The 21765-nt window shown below is 60.0% G+C and overlaps 4 protein-coding genes across 4 annotated transcripts; 3 read left to right on the top strand and 1 right to left on the bottom strand.

The window, feature by feature from the left end:
* Window positions 1–1081: 1081 nt before the first annotated feature.
* On the top strand, window positions 1082–1872 carry SDRG_10463 (hypothetical protein). The gene has a single exon (XM_008616454.1). The coding sequence runs from the start codon at window positions 1108–1110 to the stop codon at window positions 1792–1794; it is 687 nt and encodes a 228-aa protein (XP_008614676.1). The 5' UTR covers window positions 1082–1107; the 3' UTR covers window positions 1795–1872.
* A 674-nt stretch (window positions 1873–2546) lies between these two features.
* On the bottom strand, window positions 2547–16358 carry SDRG_10462 (hypothetical protein). Its single transcript, XM_008616453.1, has 30 exons — window positions 15348–16358; window positions 14087–15302; window positions 13858–14043; window positions 13651–13814; window positions 13425–13607; window positions 13104–13380; window positions 12701–13058; window positions 12436–12654; window positions 12053–12391; window positions 11679–12006; window positions 11442–11632; window positions 11067–11401; window positions 10602–11023; window positions 10240–10555; window positions 10041–10193; window positions 9505–9999; window positions 9238–9459; window positions 8792–9197; window positions 7154–8745; window positions 6924–7109; window positions 6523–6879; window positions 6312–6476; window positions 5776–6268; window positions 5585–5731; window positions 5363–5535; window positions 4795–5322; window positions 4565–4749; window positions 4353–4523; window positions 2895–4306; window positions 2547–2854 (listed from the first exon to the last, which is right to left on the bottom strand). Exons 1-30 carry the CDS (start codon window positions 16316–16318, stop codon window positions 2568–2570), a joined length of 12477 nt encoding a protein of 4158 aa, XP_008614675.1. The 5' UTR covers window positions 16319–16358; the 3' UTR covers window positions 2547–2567.
* Window positions 16359–17434: 1076 nt separating this feature from the next.
* Window positions 17435–19668, top strand: SDRG_10461 (hypothetical protein). Its single transcript, XM_008616452.1, has 2 exons — window positions 17435–17950; window positions 18003–19668. The coding sequence occupies exons 1-2, from the start codon at window positions 17791–17793 to the stop codon at window positions 19511–19513; spliced, it is 1671 nt and encodes a 556-aa protein (XP_008614674.1). The 5' UTR covers window positions 17435–17790; the 3' UTR covers window positions 19514–19668.
* Window positions 19669–19725: 57 nt separating this feature from the next.
* Window positions 19726–21168, top strand: SDRG_10460 (hypothetical protein). The gene is made up of 3 exons (XM_008616451.1): window positions 19726–20346; window positions 20400–20752; window positions 20801–21168. Exons 1-3 carry the CDS (start codon window positions 19965–19967, stop codon window positions 20996–20998), a joined length of 933 nt encoding a protein of 310 aa, XP_008614673.1. The 5' UTR covers window positions 19726–19964; the 3' UTR covers window positions 20999–21168.
* Window positions 21169–21765: the final 597 nt, after the last annotated feature.

Raw genomic sequence — 21765 nt, 5'->3', positions numbered from 1 at the left:
GGTGTACAAATAAGCTTTTGAAGCAGCATTGACGAAGTTGTTGCATACTAGTATCACCGTAGAATTGCACACAAGTGTGCAGAAATGGGGCAACAATTATGGTCCCAGAGGTCAGCCTTGATTGAAGCTGAAAACTTCGTCGGGCTCTTGGACAGACCAGAAGCATCTTCATGGCAACAACTCATGGCAACCCATGAACGCGACTCGTCGTAGTAGAACCGGGAGATGCCAAATATGGTTTTCGCGTTGCCAAATCAAGAACGTATTACGGCTCTGTACTACACTTGGAGCAATCCAGATTGTGCTGGGACTAGAAAACCGTATTTCCCACAATGACGCCCACCTCTTCGGAATCGGACCATTCGTCTCCAGTTCGAATCATCTCGGTCCCTGGTGATGGTGCAACGTTTCTGGCGCCAATTGCTGGTCGCGCGCCTCTGTCCCACGGACGAGGAGCATGTGAATCTGCCCACATACTTGAGAGTTCGAAATAGCAATTCGTCCACACATGCATCTATGCCCTCACCAGTGCATGCAAGAGGCTCCGTTCATTTAGACCACGAGGTAACTGGGCCTATCGTGTGGCTGCATTTCCCTTCTCACAGGCGCTTGTCCCAGAAGTGGACGCTCCACCGCGTGGACGCTTGCAATATCTTCGCCCGCATGCTGGACGCAGGAGCCCTCCAGGGACGGGGCAGCAGCTGGCGATGACGCGCTCAACTAGAGTACGGCACGCGCCCTTCCGTCAGCGTCTTTTCGCCAACTTGGGCCCATGACCATGCATTTTGCTGGCGCCAGGCGTCGTTGGCATGGTCCACGGACGCCGCAAGGGCTTACCAATATCACCTGCCACCTGTGACGGAGCAGGTGCTGCAACTTTTGCTTCATCCAGCTGACCAATGGGATGGCGTGGCGATGTCAGTGGCGCCCCGTCGCCCTGCCTGGGCCTCCGACGGCGTCTCGATTGGCACCTGGGACGAAGCAGCAGCGTGCGACCATCCTGCCGCCAGTGACCGCAACGGGCGCGCCTGTTCCTGAAACTGGCTGGAGCGTATGGCATCGCTCGATTGCTCAAGGCGGCAGTGTCTCTACCTCGGTAGCAGCGTCATGACCACCCACCTTCGTCACGCTGCCGAATCTGCTCCAGCACTGCGAACTTCGAGGTGGCGTGGGATGATTTGGCCATCTGACACGAAGCCGTTGAAGTGCCCCATCGCACGTGATTTCTTAGTTTGCAATTTGCACTTTCGTACGCACAACACCACCATGATGATGCATCCGCCAGCCAAGCGATCGCTGCACAAGCACCTCGGTGCGATGAAGGCGATGGCCGACGACCCTGCGTTCACGCTCAGCGGGTCTGCCGAGTGGCGCACAAAGTACCTTGGCAAGCTGCATGTCGGCCGAAGCTCGTCGACGAGCTGTCGGGCACCGGACGTATCGGCCCTCGAGCGCAAGAAGAGCGCTCCCATAATGATTCCGACGTCCACCAACAGCAAAAGCCGCAGTGGGTCCTGCGACAGCGGCTTCTCGTGGGAGCATCCATCGCACTTTGCCGCCTCGTCGCCGAGCTGGACGACAGACGATGACGACGACGACGACGATTTCCTCTTTGACGTGGCCGACGACGACGTGTTTGGCCTTGAGCTGGCGTCGACCGAGTCGGGCGCTGGCGCGCGACTGACACCGCGACGAACGGAGGCATTCATTCCACCGCACCAGCTTGTCCAGCGCGACTGCTTCTCCCTCGGCATTACGCGCGAGTTCCGCAAGAAGCCGACCGCTGCCATCTAGCCGTAGTTTCTAGTCGCTTCCATGTACACTTCTCTGTTATTTAATCCTACAACCCACAAACATGAACGATTACATCCAGTTAGTCTTGGCGGACGGAGACCATGCGCGCAGAACCAACTACGGGCAACGAAAAACCTGGTTCACCCCTACTGGTCTACAACTTGTTGGTATCCCATTATTTGAGTGCTTTTGTGAGAAGGTTAGGCATCACCACGTGGTGGCGCCAGGTGCCAGAAGTGGACACCACGAAGACAACCAGCCGTGTCTTTAGCTCCCTTGACACGAAACTTTCTAGCCGGGACTTCAACGAGGTATTGGGTGCGATCCCAGATACGACAATGGTGTCGGTTGTGTGTGTATGCAGGATGTTCCCGGCGGCGTGCCCACATACCGGTACATGCGGGTACTGGGTCGAGAAACCAGGCCTGAGAAGAAGCCGGTCGTGGGAGGATCGAAGTCCACGGCGCCGAGTACTGTCGCGGGTGGCTACTACACCCGGCGTTCTTCCATCGGGGTTCAAATGGTCATGTGATCCATCGATCGAGTATACACTAATCGAAGGACATGCCACCGCGACCTTTGGCAATCGTCTCTACAAAACTATACCGCCGCGCAGAGCCTGCTGCGTTGCGGCGGTGCCGAACACTGCGTCGGACCAGCTGCTCGTGGAGCCTTCGTTGTCTGATCCGTCGAAGTCGAAGTTCTGTACGTCCACAGACGCGGTACGATATCCATGCTGTGGTTTGCAAGAAAGCCCTTGTACCATCATCTAGTTACGTATCTAAGTTGCACAGAAGCGCCGTGCCATGCAGCACCCAGTGCCCCGGGTCCAGTTCGCACGGCAGGAGCACACTCACGACAAAGTTGGTTGAAATACCCGTGGTTGAGAGCGTGCCCCGGCGAGCTGTGGTCTTGTACACCGGACACGCGTACCCTGGTGGCACTTCTGTTGGTGGCAGCTGCGGCAGAAATCGAATGCGTGGCATCACCGCGTAGTGCTCACCCGGTGCTGCATCGGTGAGGCGCCCATCCACCCACCGCCCGCCCTCCATATACAACCCTAGTCCACGTTCGATTGGGTTTGATTCGAAATGACGTACCTGTGACAATGACACCGTCGGCCGTCATCGTGTCATCTTGGTCGTTGTCGCGGAGGACGGCAAAGGCAAACTCGAGGAGGTTGATCGGAAGTGCATGCCTTCGAGCGTGGTTCTGCAGCACACCGGTAAGGAAGCCTTGGGGGAAGAAGAAGACGGGCAAAGGAAACGTCGACGGATTTCCGAGTCGCAACCAGTTGGCCATGAAGCGCACGCGACTGCTGAGGTCGTCCAAGTACGCCCCCACGGGCTTTAGCGACGCAAAGCCGACGTGGGCCCACTCATGGGGCACCTGTCGCAAAAGGAGACTTTTGTATGTCGCGTCCGAAGCCGCCGAGAGAGCTGCAAGGCCGCGCACCGCGAGTTGGACCATCGACACGGAGTTTGAGATCGATTGCAGCAGCCGGTTGAACTTGGTGATTTCTTGACCAAGAACCGTCGCGAGCGAGTCGAGTTGGCCGTCGTGCTCATCAAAGAGCCCTGTGATTGCTGAGGTCACATCCAGAAGCGGCGGAAGCGTCGCCTGCACGTGCGCCACCAATGCTAGTACGGTAGCGTCGTCGTCGTCCGAGTTGGCGCCACTGGCTTCGGAGAACCCGTGCGCTTGCAGCTGCAAGACCATGCCCAGCAGTGCTTGCGTCGCTTGCGTCTCAAACACGACCGTAGCGTTTGGATGCAAACCAAAGATCGCTGGAGGGTCGTGACTCGGAAGGCTCTCGATAAACGCCTGAAACTCGGCGACGGACGTGGCCGTTGGTGTCGCATACAGTGGCGCGTCGTCCGTGAAGGGCTGTGTGAACGTCGAGACGCAGAGAAACCTCCGAAGCGTCGCAAGGAGACAGCGCCGGTCCAACTCGTCCGTGATGCGGCCGCCATAGATGATGTCGCCCGTAACGCACTGAAGCGCATCCCACGGCAGCGCTTCGGGGGCTTTCTTTCCGGCGCTGACGAGGGCCCGAAGAAGCGCGATCGACGTTTCCAAGTCCGAGTCGTTGAACTGGTAGCGCATGCTCCAGCCCATGGGCCCAAACTTGGCCCGCTCTTGCACGACAGCGTGGAAGAAGGCGAGACCAAAGACCAAGTGACGCTCCGCAGACGACATGGAGCGGAGCAGGTCGTCCGAGATGAGCGTGTCAAATGACCGCCGAAGGTTGGGCTTGAGTCCTCGCGGCGGTTCGTTTGTGACTTTGACCGACGACTGGAGGATCGCGACCGGAAAGTACGGCGCCGGAAACGACGTCATAAAGAGTCGAAAGTCATCGTGGACGTCACCTGCGTCAGCGCGCAGCTGCAACAGAAGTTGCTCAAGCGTCGGCATCCACGACTTGGCGAGGTGGCAATTTTGGAGGAGCGCCCAGTCCCCCGACGCAGCGCATCGTTGGATGAGTGCTGTCGCCAGCGGTCCTTGGCCTTGCCTACGCCCATATCGCTGCATCTGAATAGCATCCAAGTCCCACTTACCCAAGTGACACCACGTGCAAGCGGTCGTCGCGCCCAAGGTCGGCCGCGAATCGGTGCAAAATGGCTGTCGGGTCCGCGCCCGATGACAAGATAAAGACACACGGAACGTTCTTGTCGAGCGCCGGAAACACGTCCGTCATGGCAAAAGCCTGTTGGGCCGTGAACGTGGCCCTAGCTCACTCAACACCGTGTACCGACTCGAGCGAGCGTACCCCAAGGTCGCAGATATGAAGCCCAGCACGCTCTGCACGCCTTTCTCTGGTCGCAAAGCGCTCGAAAGAACGAGCTTTAGGAACGGAGACAAAAGACTCTCGAAGCCCTCGGGTAGCGTGCTCGTATACGGGTCGTCGCTGGAGAGCCACGATTGCCACGCGGCCGATGTCGCAGCAACAGAGTCCTACGACAAAGCTTTAGCACCGTCTCCTGGCTGCGAGGTGCCCACCGATAGCGCAGCAAAGAGCGGGAGTGCGCTGCTCAGTGCTAGCAGCGCTTCGTAGGCCTTGAGCGGCAACGGCGTTGGCTCTGTAGCGGACACGGCAGGTTGTGGGCGGTAGAGCAGCGGAAGCTCCGATGGCGCGATCTGGCCAGCATCACTGAGAATGCGCAGCGCCATGAGAAGCGAGAAGAGCAGCTTGTGGTCCCCAAAGAGTCCTCTTGATACGTCGACAAAGACAGTTTGCGTCTGCCCGTCGACGAGCGCCGCTAAGCGCAGCTCCTGCGTCGAGCTTTTGGGACATTCGTGCATGCTTTGGTTGAAGAGGCGCTTAAAGTACGCGAGCGAGTACTGGTACATGGGGTCGATGGTCGCCAGGTCGGCCAAGACAAAGTAGAGCAACGAGCCTCGGACAGCGACGGAAAGGTACTGGTTGCGGACGTCGGCGATCGCGGCGCGTGTTACTTCGGACTCGGCAAGACGCTCCGAGACGACGGTCGCAGTCTTCTTGGACTCGGCGAGCGTGGTGATGAGAACCTACTCGCAGCTAGCTTCAAAGTGGGCAAGGCGTAAGTACCTGGTCGTCGAGGATGTTGCCTTGCGAAGTCGAGAGGAGGCTGAGAATCTTCGACTCGATGGCTTTCAAGAGCTTTTGGTCGGTCGCAATCGAAGCGAGGAGTGCGTGCATCTTGGCTTCAATTTCGGGCTGCTCCTTGCGCACAACGTCTCCCAGCAGTTGGTCCTGGAGCCCTAATGTAGTACTCTGCTACAACCTCTTCCCAACCAAATCGTCGTCTACCTTCTTTGGTCACGGTGAAGTTGATCACGTTCACTTTGATGCACACGTCGGGTAAAAAGTGCGGATTCGGCAGCTTGGTCAAGAGGTAGACTCGGAAGTTGCGGTCGTACACGACGTCGTGGTCGCCCACACGCAGCACGTATTTGCCTACGCACGGGCCTGAGCGCAACATTAGAGATGGCATGATATACCTCCATGTTTGGTGAGCGCCTTCAAGAGCAGTGGGTCAAGCGCCGCGTCCAACGTCTCGCCCACGTCGTCCAGCACAAGCGGATTTCCGTCCCGAACGCAGCCCTCGATGGCACTCAGAAGACTCTTGTCGTGCAGCTTGATGACGTGGAGACCGAACGCACCCTCGGTCTTGAAGAGCCACTGGCGCGCCTGCTGCTGCGGGTCGATCAAGAGCGGCCAGCGCTCGCCGCGGAAGACCATGACAGCATTCTCGCCCGACGTTGCATCCGTGGGGAGACCGTTGAGCTGCCACTCGCGCAGCTGCGACGCGTCCGAGCACGTTACGAGGAGCGACGTTGAAGCACTTGTCGGAAGCTGCGCGCCAGCCATCGCGTCGTGCCAGAGACGCTGAAGACTGAGCCGAAACGTGCCGTCGAACGGTCCCAAGTACGCAATGCAAGCTGCCGACAAGAAGACGTCGCCAACCAAATTCACTTCGTCGGCGGCCATGACCTGCGCACTGGAATGAACCTCGGCTCCATATTTCACATCGTACCTCGAGGCTCGCTTTCCAGCGCACGAGTTCGTCAGCAAGCCCGACCGTGAGCTTCTCGGCCCGAGAGAGGCGTGCGCGTGTGAGCTCCGCTTCGTCTGCGAGGCGCCTCTTTTCGGCGACGACACCGTCGCACTGCGCCTGGAGGCCATGGACGCGGGCCATGACCTATCGTGCTTCTGTGGGATCGAGGCTTATAATAAGGAGAGTGTACCTGGGCAAGCTCGGTCTGCTTGGCGTTGAGTTTGGCGTTGGCTTCGGCCAGCGTCGCGTTCATGACCGCGAGCCGCTCCTTCTTGGGCGCGACTTCCTTGCTCACGCGCGCGTACATGTCCATGGCGTGGATCCACATGCAGAGCGACATGGCGGCGTGCGACACTTTCTTCACCTCGTCGACCGCAAAGTCGGGGTTCTCAATGTACTTTTTGATGCGGAGGAGCGTCTTGGGCGGAATGTTGTCCTTGTCAAACTCCTTGAGCTCGGCCATGAACGACGGCTTGGAGAGCACGCGCTTGCTCGTGTCCCAATCTGGTTTCTCGCCCAGCATGATGCACACGGCCTCCATGACGACCTAGCACTTTCCTCCAGTCTCTGGCGCTCAAAGGAAATACGTACCTGGACTGCTTGCGGCGGTTTGGTGAAGCTCTTGACTTCGGTAATGTCCTTCTTGTCGAGCGAGTCGAGCGCCTGAACGGCAGCGTTGAGCGCTGGCATCGCGATCTCGAGATCCCGCAGAGCGTCGGCTTGGCACTCGGCAACGTCCACGGCCTGCGCTTTCACTATCGACTCGTCGTGGCTCACCTAGACGCCCAGTTGCGTCAACTTGTCGTGGACGAAGAACGTACCCGCTGCTCGACGATGGCGGCCTCCGCCTGGTCAATGGCCACTTGCTTCAGAAGCGCCTCGGCTTCGAGCGCCTTGGCGGCAAGAATGGGCTGAAGGTTGGTAAGCTCGACTTGGAGGCGCGCAACGAGCTCGTTTGTGTCTTCGAGCTTGACGACGCCGGCCGAGAGGCGGTCGTAGGCCTCTTTGGCCAGCCACCGCTTCTCAGACAGCATGCGCAGGTAGAGGCGAATCGTATCGAGGTACGCCTTGGGTGTGATGTACACGTGGCGCTGGCATATCGCGAGAAACTTGGCGGCAGATTCCTGCAGCGTCTCGTGCACGCGCGCAAACATCGCGACGAGGCCGGCCCGCGCCGTCTCGGACGCGAGCTCGACGTCGCCAAGATAGCTCTCAGCGACAACCACGAGGGCAGACGCCGGCCACGCGTCGTACCAGTCGATGGTTGTGCAGTTGAGAAGCGACGGAAACTGCCGACACCGGAGGCGGAACCCGTGACCGACGGGCGAGAAACACAAGACGACGTGCAGGAGGCCCCGGACGCGCTGCAGAAAGAGGCTCTCGGCGTTGGCTCTCGTGTCTTCAAGGCCGGCGTCTGCGACCGCCGACTTCATGTCGGCTTGGATCGCCTCGGCTTCTTCGTGCGTAAACAAGTGCGGAATTTCGCCAGCATTCAAAAGGGAGTTGACGTCTTGGACAAACTCGTCGCACTGCAGCTGCGACTCGTGCAAGAGAAGAACGGTCTCCTTGCCTTTGGCGCCGGCCGCGACCAAAAGCTTCTTGAGGTCGTCGCGAAAGTCGCTGCGCCCGTATGAACGGCCCATAGCAATCTCGGTACATGTCATGTCCATCATGGAGGCTGCGAGACGCGCGAGCGACCGCTTCCCAGAGCCGCCGACACCGACGAGCATGGCGTGGCCGCGCGGCTGGAGGAGGACGCGCGCGAGGGACGAGACGTGGAGAATCGTATCGCGGAAGAAGACGAGCTGCAAGGTCGGCGTCCGAAACGTGTTGTAATCCGCAACGTACGACGACAAGAGCGCTTCGAGCGAGCCCATGTCGGTGATCTCTTCGTAGCCCTTGATCGTACCGGACCCGTAGCAGCCAAAGAGCACGGGAATCACGTCGTCGGACCCAAAGATTTGGTCGTGGCTCCAATTGACGCGGAAACTCTTGTTGAGAAGCGCAATGAGCGTCGTCGTCAGCCAGTGCCGGTCGGCGGCGCTCACGAGACGGTCGTAGAAGACCCGCATGCTTTCGTGCAGCCAGAGCTTGACAATACTCTCGGTCGTCCACGTCGACCGCGTGTGGAGGATGCCGGCAAACACCTTGGCCACGTCGCGCAGGTTGAAGACGTAGTGGCACTTGGCTGGCGTCGGCCGCAGCGTCTCCGTCACGGCCGCGTAGAGTTTGAGCGTCGCGTCGACGGTCTGGAGCACCGAGTCTCGCACTGGCGGCGGAAACGCTAGAGAAGTCGCGTGTCCCAGCACAATCGCGTGAAAGATCGTTCGCATCGCATTGTCGCTTCCCACCGGCAGCGCCACGATCGTAAAGTGCCGCAGCAGCCGTGGCGACATGGCCTGGCGACCGCCGCCTAGACAAAAACGACTTGTCGGTCGGTACGAGCGTGCGGAGCGTACCGGGTGGGCCACCAGCGGCGACGAGCACTGTGTCGGCAATCTCTTTCCAGAAGTACTTGTCACGGTCATAGACGCCGTGGTGCGTCAGAAGCTGGCGAAGGAGTTCGAGGCACGGCTGCGACCCGTGCGCGTCCGCCGCTGGAAGGTTGATGTCGTCGACAAACAGCACGATCTTGTGACCGACGGGCGCGCCGAGCAGCGTTTTGCGCTTCTTGACAAGTTTGGCTTCGATCGTGGCTTGGGTCACAGCGCTCGACGTCTGCGCCGAAAAGTGCATGTAGAGAGGAATGACACCGATGCCTGCGTCGTCGCCGTGTAGGGCGAGGGCGTCGATGACGGCGTGCGCAATGACTGTCTTGCCTCCGCCCGTCTCGCCTGCCAGCAACATGGGTCTCATGCCGCCAACCTAACCAAATATGAAAATTTCGTGACAACTACACACAAACCAGTAGCGAGAGGAGGTACGACGTCTTGGTGACGTCGACCGTTGGCACGAGCAGGTTAAAAATCGGCGTGTGCATAGCGTACTGGAAGGGCGGCACGTGGTTCTCCCAGTGGCTCCACCCAAGGTCCGCAAAGTCGATGCAAAACTCCGAGAGCACGGCCGCCGTGCGCAAGGCGCCGGTGCCACTGCAGCTCATGGGCCCACCGCTGCTCTTTCCAACCACCTACGACAGATCGGCATCGAGTCACAAACAAGAGAGACGACGAACATGAAGGAGGCTGTTGTGAAACAGACTCCGATGCTCGCTGAGGATGGTGAGAAGCTGGTCGTTGAAGACCGTCGCGTCGTCTTCGTGCACGTTGGCGCCGAATGCCCACTGCACGGCAAAGACGACGAGAAGATCCATGCACTTGGCTTGCTTTTCGGCGGTCGCTGTGGAAAACCACCGGCTTTGTTTCTCAAGGAGCAGCGAGATCATTTCACACGCGTTGACGACGCAGCTCAGGAGCGTCGTGGGCAACACTTGGCGTTGATGCACCGACGTCAGCGCCTCAAAGAGAACTTCGAGCGCCTTGCTCACGCGACTTCGGAGCTTGTGCGACACGTCCTTGGGGTCGACGTCCGACCCGAGCGTCTCGTTGAGCCACGACTCGACAAACGGCCGCCACCCAAGCGTCATGGGCGCAAAGTACACGACGCCGAGGCGCGAGACACTGGCGGGCGACGCTGATGCGAGGTCACTCACTTCAAAAAGCAGACGTATCTACGCCATATGAGTCCTTGCTACCAGCGGGTCGGAGCTACGTGAGGAAGAAGCCGGATGCGCTCGCCGCTGGCCAAGCACAACGTCATGTTGTCGTCGAGGACGGTGTTGAGGTTCTCGATCCAGGACGCATCAATGGGTCCGTCAAAGACGAGCCACGGTAAAGACGCCTTCTCGACACCCGTCTTGACGTCCTAGCATCGAACCGTGAGAACCTGTCGAAAGAACGTTTTCACGCACCACGGCGTCGGCAATGATACCACGGAGAAGCGCCGAAGCGAGTCCATCCTTCCACTCGCGTGTGACAGGGTGAAAGCTTCCGTAGAGCTCGCCCAAGCTCACGCACTTGGGGTTCAGCACCGTGAGCACGACGCGCTGATAGCGCTTGTCGCTGCTATCGGCGTTGTCGCGGAGGTCGCCCATGGACCGGCGCAGCAGCTCGTAGCTCGTCGTTTTACCACTGCCGCTCTCTCCTGTGAGCGCAATACCGACGCGCACTTGCAGCATGTCAAAGAGCTCGATCGTCTTTCGCGTGAGGGCGGCCACCTCCTGCAGCCTAACGGGAGTCGTCGAAAAGCACCAACCTAGCAAGGTATGTATACTTTAGCAGTCGCGTCTGCGTCAAAACCGCGTCCTCCAGCGCCGTCGAGAGCGACTCGGGCACATGCATGAGGGGAAAGAGGTCACGCAGTATCGCGCCAAAGAGCCGGAGATCGTTGGATGTGAACTTGGGCGTGTTGGCGTCGCGCAGCGCCCTGAGGATCACGGCATCCTCGCTGCTGCTGCTGCTCGATGCTGCCGTGGATTGACGCTTGAGGCTACCCGCCATGAGAAGCACTGTCTTGACCGCTCGCATGCCAAAGTCGTAGTGCGGCTGCTGGCTTAGCTGCTCGCTGCAGAGTTTGTAGAGCTTGGTGATCTTGTGCGAGAGGCCTCTTGCATCGTCAAAGCCCTCGCCAACGAGCATGATCTCGGCGATGAGCGCGTAGTCTGGCACCATCATCGAGACGGGCCGGAAGCAAATCTAGCGACGAGACTTCCACGACTGCAGCAACAACGAAATGCACCTTGAGATTGTCGGGCAACTCGGTCCGACCGGCGTAGCCCGGGTTCATGGTCACGATGACGTGGTGGTCCCGCAATGTGATCACGCGGCCCTCGAATGAGACCTCGGCAGCGCCGACCAAGCGACCGCGGCGTAGGAGCATGAGCTGCTGCGCGATGACCGAGAGCACCTCAATGTCGATGCGATTGAACTCGTCGAGGCAAGACCAGCACCCGCACTGCGCGAGGCCGCAAAACAGCTTGGCCATAGTCTTGTAGTCGATCTGGTCCGAGCAGTTGAAGACGATGCACTGGATCGCGAGTGCTTTGGCGAGGTCTTTCGACGTCTCGGTCTTGCCTGCAAAACGTTAGACACCGAGTCGACACTTGCACCCTACCGGTGCCGGCCGGGCCCGACGGTGCAGCACCGAGCTTGAGGTCGTACGCGCCTGTGATAGTCATCCAGCAACGGTCCGTCAGCGGTGTTATGACAAGGCGAGCACAAGCTCCCATGTACTCGTAGCCGTAGCGAATGCGAACATTGGACTGCGCGATCGTCACGTCGTCGACGTCGGCGTTCCAGCCGTACCTACAGCGCGCCATCAACGGATGCAAGGAGCCGAGCGTCGCGCTACCGCAGCTGCTTTTTCCAATTGAAGTCGTGGGTTGACGTGACGTTGAGCGCAATGAGGTCGCTCAAAATGTCTCTTGCGTGCACGTCCGTCGTGACGAGCGACGTGACGACGCACCGCTGGAGCCGAGTCAGCGACGACCGAATGAGGCGCGTGAGGCCGGTCAACTGAACAAGCACAAGTTGCCGGTACTTGTCGACGCCGCCCGGCAAGGGCAGTGCTGCCTCGCACTCGCGCGCCCAAACCATGTACGTGACGCTGGCGACGCATTGCGCAGGGTGGTGCAGCAGCCACGAGTCCCGCTGGCCGTGGTCGTAGTCCCCGACGCACACTACATATCTCACTGACTCTAGATCGATTCACGGACAGCGTAGTACCTTTGAGCGCGCGGTGCAGCGTCTGCTTCATATTGGCTTGCACGGCAGCGAGCCAGTCCTCGACGTTGCCGCGCGCCTTGAGGTTGCGGCCAAATGGAACACGCTCGCCCTCGGCCGAGTGCATGGCGAGAATGTCGATCGAGCCGTGGGCCTCGCCAAACTCGAGGCGCACGATACCGTCAAAGAACTTGCACAAGTGCGGCTGCACCGCCAATGGCTCCTTCGTGTGCGCCAGGATCTCGAGCAGCTCGTCGTTCGCGAGAAAGTAAAAGCGCGGAAACGCCATGCGCTTCGTCTCGAGGTAGTCTTCCAGCGACTTGCGCAGCTTCTCGAGCGACGCTACGCAGTCTCGTAACAACACCGTCCTCTTCACGGGCACGTACCGTTGTGCTTGACAAGCGTCTCAATGAGCCCCGGTTGCGCTGTCGCCTTCATGCACAGCGGCGTCTCGTGCGCGCGCAGCAGTAGCTCCTTCCAAAAGGTGTTGATGGTACCAAATGTTTGCGCCTCCTGCGGCAACTGGCGCTGGATGTCGGGCGCCATGAAGATGGATTCGAGGTAGATCCACTCTCGCTGGCACGTCAGCCACTCATCGAGCGTCTCTACGCATACCTCTCAGCAAGACCGACATAGCTCCAAACTTGATACCTTGAAAGAGCACCAATCGGCGGTGCAAAGCCAGCGCCTCGTCGCGCACGGGCTCCACAAAGCGCGACGCGAGGACGGTGCTCATCGAGACGAGGCTTTCCTCGAGCGCGCTCGCAATGTCGTCCGTGGGCCCGAGCACATACACATCGCGACGGTCGTTGTGGCACTTGACATCGAACGAGAGCTCGGCCCAGAGCCCATTGATGCGAGCGAGGGTTGCCTCCAGCGTCGCCTCCTGCGTCGCCTCGGTGGCAATGCGGTTGACGGCCGGCGCACTCGCGTGCAAGTGCATGCTGACAAATCGCCCGAGCGTCAGCGAGGGATCTGCGAGCACGTCAAAGTGCAAGACAGCGCTGATCTACATGCTAGGGATCGAAAGGTTTCTGCAGCAACAAAGGCGCACCGCTGCCCAGTGCCGGGGACGCAAGTGGAGACAGCGAAGGTCGGCGACTATTGGCAGCGCGTCCTTGAACGACTCGACCGTCTCGCGCAGCTGCCGCACGACGGCGTTGCCTGGGAGGCCCCGCTCGCACGCGAGTGTCGTCTTGTAAAAACTGTTGACGCGCTCGTCGACATCCGGAACGTTGACGTCGGACAAAAGTGTGTCTCTCCACGCTTCGGAAGCCGCCGCCCACGCCTGGACCGTCGTCCAAAGCAGCTTTTTGACTTCGAGGTCCGCACTGTAGAACGCTTGAGCTTGGCATCGACGTGCATTTGGTCGTACCGCAGCTCGTCCAAGTCTTGAAACGAGCTTTGTGCGAGCCCCAGCACTTTCTGAAACTCAATGTACTTGGCGCCGATCGACTCCGACTCTTGCAGGCGTCCGTCGATGCCTTGCAAGTGGGTTAGGACCTCGGCGGCGTCGTTACCGACGGCCACGAGCGCTGCGTTATGGAGCTCATCCCGTCTACGCGATATCGTTGTACGTGGCGCTACCGATAAGACGGTACCGTTCGTTGACGAGCGTATTGAGCTTTGAGATTTTCTTGTCGAGCTCCTTGGAAAACTTGTCCGTGTACGCGTCCGACCCGCTCTCCAAGAGATCCATCGACGTCTTGAGCTGCGCACGCTTCTGCGCCAGCATGAACGCATTGGTGGCATCGAGGTCCGACACCTGCTCGCATGATTTCGAAATGTTCCCGGTACACGCAGCGTACCGGTATCTTGAATTCGTCCGTGAGCGCATACAGCTGCTTGAGAAACATGTACCGGTCGTCCAGGTCGCCCATGCGCGCCTCCGTCTCGCGCAGCGCCACAACCGCAGCCGCGTACTCGTCGACCGACGTCGGGATCGAAGCAATCGCGTCGTTGGCGCGCGAGACTTCGGTCAGCAGCTCCTCGTTCTACACCCAACGTCCGAACCATCATTTTGTGCGTGTCAGGTACCTTGTACTGCGCAATGCGGGGAATTAGCGTATGCAGGCAGTGCATACAGGCCCGTGGGCTTGGCTTGAGGAGGTCGTTGAGGTCCTTGCAGTCGGCGAGAAGCAGACCGACGGTCGTTGTGTCGGGCAGCGCCTCGAACTGCGTCATCTGCGTCGAGTAGGCCTCCAGCTGGTCGCGCAAGTCGTCGATGGACCGGCCTAGGTTGACCGGGTGCTCGACGTCGCCCGCGACCTTCATGAAGGCGAGGTTGGCAATGTACTGCGCCTCGAAGCGCGAGAGGCCCTTGGCGAACACTGCGAGCGCATCGAACGCTCTCGTGACGACGCCCGAGATGCGGGCGAGGAGGTCCTGGAGCGCCGCGTCCTCCATCACCATCATATCGAGGTTCAAGCCCGGGCTGAGCTCGCCCACGTCATCGTCCAGCGTCGACTGCACATACGGGTCGAAGCCTGCGTCGGCCATGAGCCGTGGCCGCGATGTCGCAGCCCGAAGACCGGCGCTGATGACGCCTTCGAGTTCAGCACGCAGCTCCTCGCAGCTCGGGTCGAACAGCAGCTGCGACCGCACGCTGCCGTCGTGGAGCGTGGTCAAGTGCAAGCGCACCTCAACACGGAAGAGCGGTACGATGGGAGGCGGCGGCTTGAGAAGCAATTTCCCGCCAATCGGCTGAGGCGGCGGCGCCACGTCGTCCACGGCCTGAACAATGTGCTGCATTTCCGAGAGCAGCTCGTGCGTGCTGCAGAGCCCGAGGAGGAGGAGGGAGTCGACAACGAAAAACTCGACAAGCCGAATGAGCTTGACAACGCTTCGGCACTGCGTGCGCATCGCCGCGCGCTCGGTGAACGTCACGACACGGCCGTTGGCCCACGTGACTGACCGCCGACTCGCTTCGCTAGTGGTAGCGGTGTCGTCTTCGTCATTTGGTGGTGACGCGAGCTGGCTCAAGACGCGACTGACGTCGTCGGGCAGCTCGGTTTGCGTCGTAAAGCCGTTCTCGAGCAAGAAGGCGCGAAGAAAGGCGTTGCACGTGGCTTGCGTCGTCGCCAGGATATCGCAGACCATGACGCCGATCGCGTTGTCCGTCGCAAGGATCTGCGCCTGCTGCGTCTCGGTAAAGTCGCTCAACGTGTACGTCTGGGTCGCATTTATGCCAAAGATGCGCAAAAGACTCATGTTGTAGCACTGCGCGCGGAGCTCCATGAGCGCCGAATGCAGCCTACGTGCTTCATGAGCGATCCGGAGTCCATGCATTGCAACGCACGTTGGGCGCAGCACAAAGAGCTCGTGCTGCAGCATGTAGGTGGCCGCGCGGGTCTTGACGGCACGGACGTTGACCTTCCAGCGGCGGAACTGTTTCCAGATGCGGTACGTTTGGAAGAAGGGGATCTGGCGCACGAGCGTAAACATGTAGTGTTCGCGCTCAAACGCCTCAAGGCGCGTGAATTCGGGCTGCCCGTGACCCGTAAAGTGGGTGACACCTGCTCGACTCATCGTGTAGTAGTTGCTGCTGTCGATGCTGTCGTGGTCGACCACACGCAGATCGTACGGGTCGTCCTCGGCGCTCCGCAAGTACAAGAACGCGTCTGCTGGCACACCGCCCGGCACTGCAATGCTTGCTTCGACCCGTTCCGTGAAAGTCTGCAAGTGCGTCGACTTGTGAAGCAGCGTCGCGCGCGTTGGTCGGTCCTCGACAACCACCGCTGGCGGCGTCACGGCAGCTACAACGGGTGCGGGCTTCTTTGGCGTCGAAGGCGGACGTTGGCTCAAGTAAAAGGCGTCGCGCGCACTCAGCGGTGGCGCGGCAACGCGGCTTACCGCGTCAGCGACGCGAGGCGAGGTACATTTCGAAGGCTGAAAGCCGAGCTGCACTGGTGGCATGGTCGTCGGTGACGCCGGGGCCGGGCGCCGGGGCACCAGCACTTTATCGGCCGCTGGTCGCGTGACGAGGGGCGTCGCGACAAACGACCCCATCTTGGCCGCGTTGGACGTAGCTTTAGATGGGTACATGGCCGTGTGCTGAAGCGAGCGCTTGACGCCCTTGGCGTAGATGCGCTCGGCGAGCTGGGCCCTCTCGGGCGTGTCGACGGCCGGCTGCTGCGCTTTCTTCATGTCGTGCAGGTTGAGGATGCGCGAGAGACGCTTGGGCGGTGGCGTCGGCGTTGTCGGCGGCGTGTTCCGCGGCCGCGTCGGCGCGGTTGGCACCACCGCATGCAGCCGCCGGCCGTCCTCCATGATGTAGCGGATCGTAACAGCCGCGACGGTTGGATTTGAACCTCCACAAAATTTTTGTGGAAATCCAACCGTCGCTTGATACGCATGGAATATGAGACGTCAGATACCATAAAATGGTATCTAACCTCTCACATTGCATGCGTATCAAGCTACCTCTATAAACGAATACTGAAATATCCAATCTCCAAGGATTTGTGTGGCATGGAAGCGCGACCGTGTCAATGACACCCCGGCAACTGCACAGTACTCGGTGGTGGTGGATGCTGCCGCGCGTGGGCCGAGGATGGCGATCGTGCAGTCGCCAGTGGCAGAGCGCATCCGTGCGTCCGAGCCTCTCGCCGTCGCCAGCAGCCACGTGGAGAGCGGACCGAAGGCCTAATGCTTGCGATGCAAGTGGATCGACAGCGTGGACGAGGCAGTCATAAAGAACCGCCGCCACCCACGCCTGTGACAACGCCGTCGGCGCGTCGCCTGCGAAACCCGTCATCGAGTTGCAGTAGTACCGTTCATGTGGGGCATTCGATCAAGCGTGATGATAGCCGATCCACCTCCGATTCGGCACGTTCGATGCGCAGGTGCCAAGAGCTTGCCGCAATTCTCGAGGCAGCGGCGTACCACGATCTTGCTCGCACTGGAGGACGAAGCATCCTTGCCAACGATGTTGGTCGGTTGATGCTTCAACGTGCGGACAGGACGGGTTCGGCGACCTCGATCATTTGGGATGACGCACATGTCAACCTTGGTTTTAATGCGTGTCGTACGTCATTTAAGAACCGTTTTTAATGCTGTCGTGCGTCGTTTCTATTCCCGCATACCTCGTGTTTGTATTCTACCAGCTGGTGCGCGTCGGTCGTTTTGCATTCTATTTCACCGCATTTTTATTCGCCACGAAGAATAAAACCAGGCGACCAACCCTGCAGATTCGCCGCGCAAAGCGACCTCAGCACGGGACCTGATCCGCGGCCACATGTCGCAGCGCGTGGCGGCCTCGTGGGCGCATTTGCACAGACACGCCTCTGCGCGGTCGTTTTTGTGCGCCGGGCGTGTGTTGCTGTGACCAATGGGTCTCTCGCGTTGGCAAACTCTGGCTTGGCGACGCCATCGATAAGAATGAAGCTGGGGTATCATTCCTCTACTACGGTGGCCTCAGCTGGGCGACGCACTCAAAAAAATTCGGCCGCAGCACATGGCGGCCGCTCCAGCAGGCGGACCAGAGCCGACCGACGCTATCTGCGTCGAGCCTGCGTACTCTTGGCACGGGAAGAACACCATCGGTCGCTTGCTTCTTGCGCGCAAGGCTGGAGGATGGGAGGAGCGCCAGTATGTAATCTCGCGCAAAGCTCGAGAAAGGATTGTGACAGAGAACGCCGCGTTTCATTGGATTAAAGTATGCTCGCGATTAAAAAACGGCCAATCACATGGTCGCGCTAGTAGCTCGGATTCGTTGAATCCAAAAACATCTTGGGTTGAGTATGGCGTATAGAGTGGGCTGTGTAACTTGGGTACATCGAGCGCGACCAAGCCGCTTGCCATCATTTTCGAATACTCGACCGCGTTCTTATTTCCGTGCGGGCGCTAGCATGTCTCCCAACGACCTCCCGACGCTGGCGTACGCCAAGAGCACCGACCTCGGTAAGATCGACGCTCTTCCTGGCGGCCACGCGCCTCATCCTCGTCTCTCCAGTCGCTGAGCCGGCCACGTCGTTTCTCTCGCACCACCACACGTCGTCGGCTGCGTTTGACAAGGTCCTCTCGACGTCGCGGAAGCTGCGGAAGAGCTGCTCACTGCCCAACTGCTCCCAGCGACCGGGCGAGTGCATGCACTGCACGTGCGACGGCCGCTGCGGCCAGCATGAAGGCGGCAAGTGTGGCGTGCGCCGCGAAGGCTCGGGCAAGTCGTGCAAGCGTCTCGGGTGCCCGAAGGATGACACGTGCCTTCACAGCACGCGCGCCACGTGCTGCCATTGCCGCAACCTTGTCTCGTCGCAGTCCCGAAGTCTGAAGGCCAAGCGTGCGCTCGACGAAACCGACTCGAGTGTTTCGGCGTCCGAACCGGCGCTTTCGCCGATTGAGCACGCGCCCAAGCCTACCGTCCTCACGATCGTCGCGCCCGCCCTCGCGCCTGTCCTTGAGTCCAAGAGCACCCCCAAGCCTCTCACGCCCAACAGCGCTGCCGAGGCCAAGCGCCGCAAGCGCCAGGCCAACGTTGACGTCCATGGCAAGCCTGTCATTGATGCGCTCAAGATGAAGAAGAAGGTCGCTAAGATGCTTTCGGCTCTGCCGTCGCCAGCCCTCAAGCACACGAAGAAGGCGACGACCGCGCCCGCCCTCGGCACGCCCGCGCTCTGCGAATACCCCGAGTGGGCGTCGCGCCGGTCGACGTGCAACCTCATCGTCGTTGTCGAGGGCACTCAGTTCAACTTGCACCGGTTCCCAATGCTCGTCGCTTGCCCCGAGCTGCGCTCGAAGCTCAAGCAGCAGCCCCAGTCGGACGACGGCAGCATTGCCGTCCTCAAGTACGCGCACTTCCCCGGCGGCGCCGCGGCCTTTGAGCTCGCCTGCATCTACGCGTACACGGGCAACATGGACATCAACGCGACCAACGTTGCGCTCTTGTACTGCGCGGCGCGCATCCTCAAGATGCATGTGGCGCTCACGTCTCGCTGCGCGACGCTGCTCGAGACGCTGGCGCACGCGGGCTCGGGCATGGACGTGGTGCAGATGCTGCTGCAGGTCGTCGAGGTGCGCAAGTGCCTCCGCAACCAGTCGACGGACCGCATGATGGCCCTCTGCGTCAACGCGATTGCGCAGCGGTACCCGTACGAGCACGACACGATGCACTGGATCGTCAAGCTGCCCTGCGATGTCTTTTTGCACATTACGCAGCTCATTCTGAACGACCAGCCCAACTCGACGGTCAACAACGTGGTCGCGCGGCTCTGCGCGCAGGCGCACCTCGCCCAGGTCTTCCGGTCGGTCCAGAGCCCGAAGGAGAAGGCGTCGGAGCTCATCAAGGTTCTCGACATTCTCATGACGCTCGACACGTCGGCGGTGACGACTGGCACGGACGAAGACGTCGACATGTCGGTCGAAGAAGGCGAGATCAAGGAGGAGACGACATCCAAGCTCGTCCTGACGCCCGAGATGCTGGCGCAGGCGATTGCGATGAGCCAAGCGTCGCTCGTGGCGGCCTAGATAGTATACCATAGTAGCGTAGGATTTATTAGCAGTTAGAGGAGACGATTAGGGTAGGACGACGATGTAGCACTAGCAGTATTAGACGATGATCATTATAAGCGACCAACATGTAGACTAGCGGATCAATCACTCGATCTTGGCAAGCATGAGCTGCAAGCATGGAAGGCGACAGGTTGAAGCAGCTGCGATGGTTCAGCAGCTGCGCACCCCACGTTCGCGCTGGCTACTCCGGAGATGCAGACGAGATGCAGCGATCCGACGTTGGGCGAGAACTCGGCGCGATCTGAGCACGGCACAGTACTCGTTGCCGGGCCCACGCAGACAGGCCGTCGGCGCGCTAATGTTCGAGACGGGCCGCTGAAAACACGCACCGTTGGACCGAGAGATCGAACAACAACCCGCTAGGACCATCGAAAATGGCGTGTTTTTAGTCAACTGAATTTGCACCATGAAGGCGGCCGCGTGCATGGCAGCTCTGGCACTGCAGTTTGGCCTGCAGCCGCTACTGAACCGTGCTTTCGCTGGCCAAGTCGCCAGCCGCACGATGCTTGTCGTCGTCGGAGAAGGCGCCAAGCTCCTACTTGCCACCACCACGCTTGTGGTCAAGGCCCGGACGACGCCAGACCTCGTGCGCCACTGGACACTGCGTGACAGCCTTCGCCTCTCGGGGCTACCCGCTGTGACGTACGCGATTCAGAACGTGCTTATCCAGCTCGCGATGCAACACCTCTCGCCACTCGAGTTCAACTTGATCAACCAGACCAAGCTGCTCTGGACGGCGCTTTTCGTCTATCTCTTTCTCCACAAGCCCTTCTCCCTCCAGCAATGCGGTGCAATCAATCTCTGCAATGGCCGTTGGAGCTGACGTGGCATTGACTGGTAGGTGCCATGGGCATGCTGCTGCTGGCGTCCGTCCTCCTATCGGCGCCTTCTGCTGCCAGCGATGCTAACGTCGAGGCCATAACGATTTCATCCACGCGCTTCTACTACGGCTACGTCCCTGTCGTCGGCGCCTCCGTCTTGTCGGGCGTCGGTGCTGCGCTCACGCAGCTTTCGCTGCAAACGCATGGTCGCGATGCGTCGCTGGTGACGATTGAGCTCTGTGTCTTCGGCGCTGTCTTCCTGCTCGCCAACCTTGCCGCCGCTCCCGGCGCCACCTTGGACTTCGGCGGCTGGACGTCATGGACGCTCATCCCCGTGTTTACCAACGCGCTTGGCGGGCTGCTCGTCGGCACGGTACATCTCAACCTGGCGAAATGAGTCCATTCTAATATCGTGGAGCAGGTGACGCAGCTGGCGGGCGGGATCATGAAGTCGTACGCACTCATCGGCGGTATCCTCCTCACGGCGGTCGCCGAGGCGCTGCTTGACACGGACGCCCCGGTGCTTTCGCTGCGCATGGGCATTGCGACGGCGCTCGTTGTATCGAGTATGGTCATCTACAGCAAGTACCCATACGTGACCAAGGCCAAGCAAGCCTAGCGCTGCCTGCAAAGGTTCATTTCATAGACGCCCGTAATCCGACCAATCGATGTGTGTATTTTACAGCATGAACGAGTCGGCCGCGACGACTAGCGTCTCAGAAGAAACTTTGACTTGGTTCAACGGCGCTCCCTGGGTCTGGGCCGTCGTCAACGATTCTTGGCCAGTTCCCAGTGGCGTCTCATGGCTTGCATGCTTGGTCGTGCCATCATCGACAGCGTCGTGCGCCATCAATGTTGACGTGGTAGCGTGGTCATGCGTGGGTGTGAGCTCAATCGTGCCGGCCGATTCGCTTGCTGCCGTCATTGCTGGTTCAGGGCTTTGACTGTAGTCGCCAACGCCGGCTCCAATGTCACTTGTGTTGCTCCAATGTAGTGCTTCTTGCGTGTACTCTGGTCCGTACGGCTGTTCATACCCTTCTGCCCACGGCTGCCGAGCTGGTTCTTCGAGCAACGATGCCCCTGTAAACGCAGCGCATTGCCCGTCGTCAGCTGCTGTAGCCGCCCAGTGAGCTTCCCACGAGGCTGCGTCGTACTCGGACTCGGTTGCTGCCCACGGCGCACCCGTGTTCGGCTCTTCGGACTGCAGCGCGGGAGTTGTTAGTGACGTGGTGGCGGGCCTGATGACCTCTTTTGGCGCTGCAGTTGATGACAAGAGAGCACCGCCGTCCGTGTTGGGACGTCCGGCCAGCGAGGCCACAGAAACAGTCTCCTGAATGGCATCTTGAGGTAGAGACGCCGCTTCTGTTGTTGCTTCTGCTGGCTCTG

Source organism: Saprolegnia diclina (assembly GCF_000281045.1).
Source record: "Saprolegnia diclina VS20 unplaced genomic scaffold supercont1.35, whole genome shotgun sequence".
Taxonomy (NCBI): Eukaryota; Oomycota; class Saprolegniomycetes; order Saprolegniales; family Saprolegniaceae; genus Saprolegnia; species Saprolegnia diclina.
Note: the sequence above shows the minus strand (reverse complement) of the source record. Positions and strands in the feature narration are given on the sequence as shown.